Genomic DNA, 12,500 nt, shown 5'->3' on the forward strand with positions numbered 1-12,500 from the left:
ATACTCTTTCCTGTTCATAGTGACAAAGAGAGAGGGCAGACATATGGACAGACAGACAGACAGAAACAAATGTGATGATGTATATAAGGACAGACAAATAGCAATATGTACCCAGGTAACACTATGCATACCACTAAGAAATGCAGTGAAATACAAAACATGCAAACAAGGAAAACTTATGTAACCCACAACCAACAACTTACCATCAACATCACCTTCACCTTCCTCTCCAAGTTCTGCTGCATCTCCCTTGGTCTCTGCTGGGTCAACCTACCAAAATTGTAGTTGTATATACATTGAGATAGTTTTGGTTAAACAATAATGCATTTTTGCAAGAAAATTCACTCCAATTCCTTAGATAAAGAATTTTAAACTAACCTTTACTGTTATCTCTGGCGCATCTTTAGCTTTCTTCTTTTTCTTCTTTGTCTTTGTTTCATCTTTCTTTTCATCATCATCCTGTTAATAAAATAACCAACGTTGAATGTAATGAAACGCCATTTTTTGGGTGAGCCCAGGAGGCTCCCTGAAGCTATCCAAACTGATATGTGCTATATTCGTTTCGGAAAATCAGTTATGAGAGATCTACCTACCATGAACCACAAGCCAGAACCTGGTCCCTCAGAGAGGCACAGGAAGTAATGGTCATATGTGCATTACATTTAGAGTACAGTGGAACCTCGATTACCACTTTCGCTCACCCCGCATGCCACCCCACAACAATGCGATATGGGACCCAGGGTGTCATGGGAGTGCGCGTAAATTCTGAAAAGTGTATACTCTCTTTAACTTTGTCACCTTAATTCTCGTCCTACGAGATTAAATTTTGTATCATTGTGTTCGCAATAGAATTCTCTACAGCACTAAATGCATATAAACTCCAAAAGCCCGGCTAATTACCCGCAGCAAACAGAGAAAGTGCGAACGAGTTACCCAGAAGCACGCAAGCACGATAAAATGTTTTCACTATTTTCACTCTGGTCACCTCAATTTTCGTCCTAGATCTTTCATTTTGATCTCAATGGGTTCGCAATAGAATTCTCTAGAGAAACATTAGCATATAAAATAAAAAACCTGGTCATGCTCCAACCGCCGACGAGTTGAAGACGGGCCACGCGTTAGCTGCAAGTGAGCGCTCAGACGCCTTCCAGCTACACTCCCAATTCCCGCCCTTTTCAAGCCTTTCTTTCGCAATTTTCTTCCTGGAAGGGCCTTGTTCATGATCACTATCCATCGTGGAGTAAGCGTAGATAGTTTCTAAAGCCGCAGTAAGAAATATAGCAACGGAAAATCGCCGAAATGTTCACACGTTTGAGATGCGAGGGGAGGCAACATTGGTCACAACAGTGGAGCGAAAACAATGGGCCCAAGGCGTGTGCCAAGCCGCCTGAGGGCCACGAGGCTCAACAAAGAAAATGGGAAGACATCGGCGCGCATTTTAAAACCAGTCCCCAAAAAATTGGATAAAAACCTGATTTTTGGCGATTATTTAAAGTGGATGACGCAATGCTGCGTCATCCCCGGCATTACCGACAGTAAACGGATGACGCAATGCTGCGTCATGCCCGGGCGAAAGTGTTAACGAGCGGTTCTATTAACGAGCATTTCCAGTAACGAGCGAGCCACTCGCAGCAAATTTGTCTCTATTGACGAGCTTCACCTCTATTAACAAGCAAAACCACATGGTGCTTCCTAGCATCTCGCGGGTTCTCACAAATTCTCGGACGCCTCCAACGCCAGTGTTGTTGTATCGCACACGACAAGCATCTCTCTGGATTTATTTACGTTTTTCTTTGTTTTTTTTTGTGGTTTTGTGACTACAATTTGTAACGCATGATGTCGCCAAAGAAGCTGCTTGCTAAAGATAGTGTTGTCAAGAGGAAGAAAGACAATTACTGTGGATTTGAAGAAGGAAATTATAGCAAAGCATGAGTGTGGTGTCTGTGTGACTGATCTCACAAGGGAGTATGGCAGGTCCTCATCAACAATTTACACCATTAGTAAGGGAATGAGGAGGTATGGGAGGATGCTGCCTCTTCCACTGAGATCAGGGAAGTGTTGGGAATGTTTGAAAAGGTGAACGCATTCTTGGAAAAGCTGCTCTGATAAAGCAGTGACAACCCGGTGTGTGAAAATGTTTAATTAATTTATCACTTTGTGATAACACTTTGTAAAAGTGTTATCACTTTCGCAGGTATATGTCGCTTGAACGTGACACACTTTTTTCTCTTGAATGCACCCAAACACTGCGCTCAAGCGTCATTTGAGCAAATATTTCTATAAAATCCAATTCTTATCCGATCGACTTGGGGATAGTATAAACATGTTTGCCATGAAATTTCCGTTTTCTCTAATAGCCACATAGCCAATTTGGGAGAATGGCATTGTATTGTATCTTCGTGGTAGGACCATTGTATTGTTGACACAACGAGTGTAATCAACGTAGTTTATTTGGTGCTAGTCTAACGCATCCTTGTGTGACATTTGAAATGAAATTTGGGTGAAATTCCCAAGAAGAGAGAGTCCGCCTGACTCAGAGGTGGATTCTCCTTCCACACCATAACCCCTCTCCTCCTTCCCACCTCCCCATCGTCTCCCTCAAGCCAGCAACTACTCTTCATAAGGGAATGTAAACATTAAAACAGTATAACAAAACATTTATAATTACATATGCAGTATTATATTTACATAAAAAAATGTCATACAAGTATGGATGTTTTTGGGAGTGGAACGGATTAAATTTATTTCCTTTATTTCAAATGGGGAAATTTGTTTCTTAACACTTTCGCGCTCTCCGCGAAGGTCAGGGAAACAACCGTAAGTGCTCACGGCGTTTTGCCGCGTAAGCGTAAAAACAAAAATGTGTATACTCTTTTTACTCTCATGACCTTAGTTCTCGAGCTACGTATTTCATTTTGGTACCAACGTGTTCACAATAAAATTCTCTAGAACATTAGTAAAAAAAAGTCACGAAACGTATAGGGATACCAGCACCAAATAAATAACTACGAAGATGACTCGCCGTGAGCGCCCAACAGCAACAAAATGTTTTTATTCTTGGGATTGTTATCACCTCCACACTTGTCCTACAGCGTTAATTTTGGTATCAATGGACTCGCAATGAAATTCCCAACACGGTGATATGAATATAAGCGTAGAATAATGATTGCGGCCCGCCCGCAAGAGTGTGGGAAGTGGTGAAATTGTTACCCGGTGTCGGTGACGGGACAACGCACGGCGCTTTGAAAGTTTATACTTATTTCATTCTCATGACATTATTATTCTATGTACGTCATTCATTTTTGTGTCAATGTGTTCGCAATAGAATGTTCTATGAGCCCGTAGGTAAAAAAGATAACACAGCGTAAGATAGAATAGCGCCAAATATAAAACAACGCTGGAACATATCAGTGAGAATCAAACACACACGAAATGTTTTTACTTTTGTTATGTTTGTGAACCTTTCATGAACTTATTGTACCATGCAGCCTATTGGTGAGAAAGAGAGCCTCATGGCGCGCAGTTTGAAACAAACCCAAAGTAAATCGGATAAAAATTGAATTTTATACAAACATTTTAAAAGAGGACATAACTTTATGTCCACTATGCGGTCGCGTTAGGCGAAACAGGACTCAACGGTGAGTCCGGTTAGCGCGAAAGTGTTAAGACGAGTTTTCCAGATAACGAGCTCGGTGCCAGAACGGATTAAACTCGTTAATAGAGGTTCCACTGTATGTCATTTCTGCCATTGACAAGGAAAAGCAACCAGAAAGGTAGGCAAAAAAATACAAGCCTTCTACTGGTGAAAATGTCAACCTACATCCGAACAGAGCCTAAGAACTCCCCCCCCCCCCCTAAAAAAAAAAATCGACATCCAACTAGTGCACCCGCCAGTTAGCGCCCTTCCCCTGACAGGGGGCAGGGGGAGCTCACCCCCACCAGTTCGTAGAATGATGAAAAAAACGCTGACCGAAGGGAGGATGGATGTCAGGGAGCCTTCAGGGCTCACCCAGAAAATGGTGTTTCATTACATTCAATGCTGGTTTTCTGTCGGGAGCCCCATCAGCTCCCTGAAGTTGACTACCCACAGATAAGTATAAAAGGAACTTACCCTGGAGATGGCAGTACCGCAGGTCTCACGACGTAGATGAGACAACCGGCCGCGACTGACGTCCCAAAGCAACATAAAGCCTCAAAGGGCCCAGAACGTTGACAATATATCTGGCGGCCAGGACCCTGTTCGATTTTCAAAACCCCCATGCCCAAAATGCGACCCAAGACATAATACCAAAGGCAGCAGCAAGAGCAGCATACTTCCTCACAACATGGGCACAAAGATAGACCACAGGCTGGCTGGACTTCATAACCCTGCGGACAACCTGAGACATGAGCCCTGGAACAGATAACCAGGGAAACAGGAGCAACCCAGAGCGCATCCACTGTCACTAAACCAGTGGCCCACAGGTAGCGACGTAAAGCCGCAACCAGACACAAAACATGATGCACCTCTGGCTTAATCAACCAAACATCAACAACCCACGGACCCCTCCGGAAGACCACTGTCTCATTCTTCGCCAGAAAGAAGGAGAGGGCTGTGTCAGAAGAGCAAGAAGCTCCCCAACCCAACCCCCAGCGACTAAAAACATCAAAAACAAAGCTTTCATAAAACAATCACAGACCAAAGGAGCCACTACAAACCGAGAAGAGGAGAGAAACGAGAGCACCTGGTCCAAAGACTAAGAAGGCTGAGGCGGCGCATGAGTAGGCCGGAGGTGAGAAACGCATAAGAGTTCGTGCCTCTTTAGTACAAGCTTGGAGTAGTTTCCTTAGACTGTTAATGAGCATTCATTTAGGCCCCTTAACTCGACGTTTGGTTCATCCCACAGCGCCAGTTCTGCTTACCAAAAATGGCCCACTAGATACTCAGATTAGTCGCCAAAGCTTCAGCGTTCAAGCAAGCTCGGCATCTCACCCATTTAAAGTTTGAGAATAGGTTGAGGACGTTTCGTTCCCAAGGCCTCTAATCATTCGCTTTACCGGATGAAATTCATCCCACGAGTTCCAGCTATCCTGAGGGAAACTTCGGAAACTTTGTGACACAATATAGTTGTGTCACAACTATATTCTACCCACCTCAAGACTCCGCTCCAATATAGAAGCATCAAGAAATATGGACCAATAGGCTTTCTACAAACACTTCTATTCAATATCCATTGTTTCGTGTTCTGTCTTGTGTTGATGAAATTAATACCCTATTAATACTCTTGTTCTGTCTTGTGTTGATGAAATTAATACCCTATTAATACCACATTTTGTTCTGTCTTGTGTTAATGCCACATCACCCCTTCCACCTCACTCAAATGTAGATATAAAATCGGAGATACGTAAGTTCTATTCAGTTGTGTATTTGTGAACTAAAGTCTTTGAAAATGTAATAAGTTTTACGAAACGCGCCCGTGTCGCGTCAGACTAGAAATAAAAATGAATTTTGGAGAATTGATTTTTGATTTACCTCCAACAGTGAAGCGTAATGTACGAAAGATTGAGAAAATTCGTGTTAGAATTATTAATCTTACTTTTTCGGTCATATTTAATAATATGTGTCTACAGGAAAGACTGCTACCAAAATATACTAATATATATATATATATATATATATATATATATATATATATATATATATATATATATATATATATATATATATATATATATATAATTATGATAAGGGGGAAAATATACTGTACTGAGTACAGGTGCAGAGAAATCTCATCCTTTTGTACTGTTGGACACAGGCAAGATATTGTAAGCAAACTAACAGTTCATCAATATAACAAGTGTAGCACAATAAACAAAACCTTAAACATTATCACAGAAATAAAAAATCTATAGTAAAACTTACATTTTGTTGCAATTCCTCAGCTGGAGCAACTTCACCTTCAGTGGAGGCTTCTTCATTTTGTTCTTTCCGTTTTTTCTTCTTCTTCTTGCCATTTTCTTCTTCAGTAGGTGGCTCTGGTTTATCTTCAACATTTTCTTCATCTCTCTTTGGTTCTTCTTTAGGTTTTTCACCTCTGTATTCTGATTCAAGTTCTGCCAAGATCTTATCCAAATCTTCGTCATCATCACCACCTTTTTTTTTTCCTTTCTTTTTCTTGCCTTTCTTTACTTTTTCTTCCTCGGCTTGAATAAGATCTTCCTCTTCTTTTTTCTTTTTCTTCTTACCTTCTTTCTTTGATTTTTCTTCTACAACAGGCTCATCATCATCATCATCATCCATAAGTTCATTATCATCATCCATAAGGGCAGCAAATCCACCTCCCATTTTGGGTTTAATTACAATTTCTTCATCTGAATCATCATCCTCAATCTTGGAAGGCTTTTTAGATTTCTGAAAAGACAACAAATATCACATACCAATTGGAATCTTACAAATCTGAACCTTAAAATAACAAATACTGTCCATCCAAATAACACCAATTGTTATTGCGTCACACATCCAAAATTCATATGTGAATCTCACTTTTGCCAACATTGTGGTGAAAACAGGATCCTTACATATAGTAATTTATTATTGACTTTACATACATCCAAATAGACCATCATGCTGCAATGCATATTAAAGTCAAACTGAGAAGGTACAAAAATGAGAAAGAGATCGAGAGAGAGAGAAAGATAGAACTTCATTCTTGGGAATGAAGTTCGACTCTTCAATGACAATGAAGAACCACGTGCTTAACCTAGCTCAAAAGCAGCCAGGAAACTAACTGCCCTACGGCACATCTAACCTCATCTTGACAGCATGGGCTGCAAAACCTTATATGACGCACAAGTTCACTCTCATCTAGAGTATGCACCTCTTTCCTGGATCACCTGCCCCCTATCATCCATCAGACTGTAGGACAAAGTGAAGAGACGGGCAAGAAGACTCATCTTTAGTCTTGACTAAATCTGGTGGGAACTGTCTGAACATCAGAGTCTGCAACATCATCATGACGGTGGTGGTCTTAAGTTATGTACAAGGCCAACATCCACAAAGTTCCACACCTGGCCCAACTCAGTGGACTACCAGTAGTGCCACCCGTAGTACTAGGTTCACAACCTTCAATAGTCTCATGCTGGAAGTGCCATTCTCAAGAACATCACTCTACCAGCGATCATTCATTCCAAGGCTTCTTGCACCTGGAACTTGTTCACTCAACAAGTTGATACCCGTGATATCAGGTCCACTAATCACATGAAGTCTCTGGCACACAGTTGGCGACAGGCTCATCCTGTTTCTTAAATGATTGTTACCTAATGTTTTTTGTGAATAATGGCTATTCGTAATGATGCAGGCTTATGATATAAATAGGCCTCTAGGAGTAGGTTTCAACCTAGATTTACTTGGTTCCTTATATAATAGTTCCCGATGTGTTAGTTTCAAAGTATATTCTCGTGAAATAAATGAGTTTCTAGGTGTAAAATTCAGGTGTAGGCTTCAGATGAGCTGAGGTAGGATAACAGCTCTTGCCTGCAGTTTCACTAGGTTCGTCTCCAGACATCCCTAATGTCTGATGAAAAAACGTAAAAATGACCCCTCACTTGCTCTAGTGCTCTTGGGAGGTGATGGTCTTTGGAGTGTATAAATACTCTGAAATTACCATCTCTTTTAAGGGTCTGAGCAGGTGGTGGAGTGGGTTAAGGCGTACCTGTTATGCCGGTTGCTGGAAGGCTTCTGTGCTGGCTAGGGTTCGAGTCTCCTGGTGGGAAAGTGTTCTAAAGTTTTGTGTGTGTGTGTAATTACCTAAGTGTAATTACCTAAGTGTAGTTACAGGATGAGAGCTACGCTCGTGGTGTCCCGTCTTCCCAGCACTCTTTGTCATATAACGCTTTGAAACTACTGACGGTCTTGGCCTCCACCACCTTCTCACTTAACTTGTTCCAACCGTCTACCACTCTATTTGCGAAGGTGAATTTTCTTATATTTCTTTGGCATCTGTGTTTAGCTAGTTTAAATCTATGACCTCTTGTTCTTGAAATTCCAGGTCTCAGGAAGTCTTCCCTGTCGATTTTATCAATTCCTGTTACTATTTTGTATGTAGTGATCATATCACCTCTTTTTCTTCTGTCTTCTAGTTTTGGCATATTTAATGCTTCTAACCTCTCCTCGTAGCTCTTGCCCTTCAGTTCTGGGAGCCACTTAGTAGCATGTCTTTGCACCTTTTCCAGTTTGTTGATGTGCTTCTTAAGATATGGGCACCACACAACAGCTGCATATTCTAGCTTTGGCCTAACAAAAGTCATGAACAATTTCTTTAGTATATCACCATCCATGTATTTAAATGCAATTCTGAAGTTAGAAAGCATAGCATAGGCTCCTTGCACAATATTCTTTATGTGGTCCTCAGGTGATAGTTTTCTATTTAGAACCACTCCTAGATCTCTTTCTTTATCAGAATTCTTTAAAGATTTCTCACATAATATATAGGTTGTGTGGGGTCTATGTTCTCCTATTCCACATTCCATAACATGACATTTATTAACATTAAATTCCATTTGCCAAGTGGTGCTCCATATACTTATTTTGTCCAGGTCTTCTTGAAGGGCATGACAGTCATCTAAATTTCTTATCCTTCCTATTATCTTAGCATCATCAGCAAACATGTTCATATAATTCTGTATACCAACTGGTAGATCATTTATGTACACAATAAACATCACTGGAGCAAGAACTGAACCCTGTGGTACTCCACTTGTGACATTTCTCCATTCCGATACATTGCCTCTGATTACTGCCCTCATTTTTCTATCAGTCAGAAAATTTTTCATCCATGATAGAAGCTTACCTGTCACCCCTCCAATATTTTCCAGAACAACCTCTTATGTGGAACTCTGTCGAAAGCCTTTTTTAGGTCCAGATAGATGCAGTCAACCCAACCATCTCTTTCCTGTAATATCTCTGTGGCTCGATCATAGAAACTGAGTAAATTCGATACACAGGATCTTCCAGATCGAAAACCATACTGTCTGTCTGATATTATATCATTTCTCTCTAGGTGTTCTACCCATTTAGTTTTGATTAGTTTTTCCAATACTTTCACTATTACACTTGTCAATGATACAGGTCTATAATTGAGGGGGTCTTCCCTGCTGCCACTTTTGTAGATTGGAACTATGTTAGCCTGTTTCCACCCGTCTGCTACGATTCCTGTACACAGGGATGCCTGAAAGATCAGGTGAAGTGGAATGCTGAGCTCAGATGCACATTCTCTCAGAACCCATGGTGAAACGCCATCTGGGCCAGCTGCTTTGTTCTTACCGAGCTCCTTGAGCATTTTTTCCACTTCGTCTCTAGACACCTCTATGTGTTCTATGTTGTTCTCTGGAATTCTTATTGTATCTGGTTCCCTAAAGATTTCATTTTGTACAAACACACTTTGAAACTTTTCGTTTAGTGTTTCACACATTTCCTTTTCATCTTCCGTGAATCTATTTCCCATTTTCAACCTCTGAATATTATCCTTTACCTGCAATTTGTTGTTTATGAATTTATAGAATAGACCTGGTTCTGTTTTACATTTGTCCGCAATCCCTTTTTCAAAATTTCTTTCTGCCTCTCTCCTCACTGCCGTGTAGTTGTTTCTCGCATCTTTGTATCGCTGGTATGTTTGGGGGTTCGGCCTCTTCCTGTATTGATTCCATTTTTGTGTCTTTCGGTCTCTAGCCCTCTCGCAATTTCTATTGAACCAATCCTGTTTCTTAGTTCTGCATCTCTGTTTTGGTATAAATTTTTTTGTGCCTTTATCATATATTTCACAAAACTTGCCATACATCTCATTCACTTCCTTGCCTAGCATCAAGTCTGTCCAATTATACTCACTAAAAAAAATTCTAAGGTCACCATAATGTCCTCTCCTGAAGTCTGGTTTTTCAACTGCTTCAACCTCCTTATTTTCTTCCAGCTTATAACGCATTGCATACTTTATTCCTAAAAAGACATGGTCACTTTTACCCAAGGGAGGAAGGTACTGAATGTCAAATATCTCTTCCTCCTTCCTGGTAAATATCAAATCTAGCATGGAGGGAACGTCCCCTTCCCTCATCCTCGTAGCTTGTTTAACATGTTGATACAAGAATGTTTCCAGGATGAGGTCTACAAATTTACAGGTCCAAAAATCTTCTGTTTTAGCTTCATATGCTTCCCAGTCTATGGATTTCAAGTTGAAGTCACCGACTATCAACAGTCGTGATCTATCGTTATCCGCTCTGGCTATAATCTCTCTCATTATTGTTATAAGACCTTCACGTTTACTATCTAGCAACTCCTTTGACCATGTGCTGCTTGGCGGTGGACTATATGCATTTATCATCATTAGTTTATCATCCTCATAGCAGATCTCTAGTGCTATTATGTCAACTTCTTGTGGATTGGCAGTCATTATTTCCTTCACCTTTAGGTGTTCTTTTACCAGCACAGCAACGCCACCGCCTTTCCTAATTTTTCTGTCCCGTCTCCAAATTGAGTAGCCCCTTGGGAATATGACCTCATTTAAAATTACATCTTCAAGTTTTGTCTCCGTGAGTGCAACAATGTCTGGTGTCTGCAGCTGTATTACATCACTTAACTCCAGTATCTTCGATCTCACTCCATCTATGTTGGTGTATGCAATCTTCAGGAACTTGTTCCCCCTCTCCTTATTCTTCACTCCCCCTCTCTCTATTGATTTTGTTGGTTTGCCTTTATGTACCACTTTACTGGTTTGCCTACCCCTATCACTTTGTAGAAAAAAGAATTTATTTCTTCTTCATTCCTGCTCTCATTTAAATGTTTTGCCTCGGCGAGGTTCAGTTTCAGCTTCTCTCTATCTTCTTTTGAAAGATCTCGTCTTAACGACCACCCTTTCCCATCCTCATCCCTTTGCAATTTTCTAGCATTCCTTAGTACTTCTTCCATCTGTTTGGCACCGTTTAGGGTGATCCTCAAAGGTCGATCTTTCCCTTTTACGTACCTGCCTATTCTCCTGTAGTCGCACACATTCTCTCTGTTTGTAAGACCTTCCACGAGGCCAACAATTTTATCTACTACTTTAGCTTCTTCTACAGCTCTTTCTGACCTAGATGTTATCGCCTTTTCTTTGCAGCCAAAAATGATCAGGGACTTACTCCGATCAACTGTGTTTTGCACCAACTTCGGGTTAGATGCCAATTCTTTCCTCACTTCTAGCCTAATGTTTGTTTTATCTTGGTTGCTGCAGTGTTTGACTTCCTTTACTGCTTCTTCTATTTTTTCCTTCTCCTTGGCCACTTGTGCATAAGTGAGTTGCATATCTTTCTTGCACTGTTCTATTCCCTGTGTAACTTCCTCCATCTGTGCTGACAAAAGCTGTTTCTCCTGTTGAATTTCCTTGCCTAACCTATTGTAGTCATTTATGTTTAAATTTACTTTAACTTCTTCCAAAGCTATTTTTAAGAGTTTATTTTCTTCTTCCATGGCTTTGCAATTTGTTTCCAATTGATTCTTATCCTTGCGCAAGTCATTCACTAAACCCTCAAGACATAAAACTTTGCTATTCAAATGGTCATTACTTTCTTTCAATTTACTAATTATTTCTACATGAGAGTTCACTATAGTATCTAAATTTACCAACTTGTTATGTAGACTACTAATATCAATGCTTTCTTCATTGAATCCCTCAAAATCAAGCTCTGTTTTGTTTTTCCCCTTGCCAGTGGCCATCTTGAATGTTCTTCTCTGCACTGTAAACACTAGGGCAACTTTTTCTCATCCGATTTTTCACTTCCCTTAGCACTTTCCTGTTATCTCACCTATTTTTCAAGAGCACTATACCTTTATGTTCTCTGGGACACCACTCACTACCACCAACCTGTACTACAATACTTAGGATTGTTGAAATATGCTGGAGCTCCTCTGCTGCAAGTGTTGACCCTAGGGATGTCACCTTTTGAATGTGTGTGTGTGTGTGTGTGTGTGTGTGTGTGTGTGTGTGTGTGTGTGTGTGTGTGTGTGTGTGTGTGTGTGTGTGTGTGTGTATGTGTGTGTGTGTATGTGTGTGTGTGTATGTGTGTGTGTGTGTATATATATATATATATATATATATATATATATATATATATATATATATATATATATATATATATATATATATATATATATATATATATATATATATATATATATATATATATATATATATATATATATATATATATATATATATATATATATATATATATATATATATATATATATATATATATATATATATATATATATATATATATATATATATATATATATATATATATATATATATATATATATATATATATATGTCGTACCTAGTAGCCAGAACTCACTTTTCAGCCTACTATTCTAGTCCCGATTTGCCTAATAAGCCAAGTTTTCCTGAATTAATATATTTACTATAATTTTTTTCTTATGAAATGATAAAGCTACCCTTTTCTCTATGTATGAGGTCAATTTTTTTTTATTGGAG

The 12,500-nt window shown here is 39.7% G+C and overlaps 1 protein-coding gene across 2 annotated transcripts in view; it reads right to left on the reverse strand.

Moving 5' to 3' along the window:
- The window catches only part of eIF5B (eukaryotic translation initiation factor 5B), a 128,344-nt gene that overhangs the window by 95,407 nt on the left and 20,437 nt on the right, over window positions 1-12,500 (reverse strand). For both annotated transcript variants that reach the window (XM_069338626.1, XM_069338627.1), the window contains 3 exons: window positions 5,903-6,391; window positions 379-459; window positions 204-270 (listed from right to left, as the gene is read on the reverse strand). In XM_069338626.1, coding sequence (XP_069194727.1) covers window positions 204-270; window positions 379-459; window positions 5,903-6,391 — 637 coding nt within the window. The remainder of the gene's footprint in view (window positions 1-203; window positions 271-378; window positions 460-5,902; window positions 6,392-12,500) is intronic.

This window comes from Procambarus clarkii, chromosome 40 (genome assembly GCF_040958095.1).
Source record: "Procambarus clarkii isolate CNS0578487 chromosome 40, FALCON_Pclarkii_2.0, whole genome shotgun sequence".
Taxonomy (NCBI): Eukaryota; Metazoa; Arthropoda; class Malacostraca; order Decapoda; family Cambaridae; genus Procambarus; species Procambarus clarkii.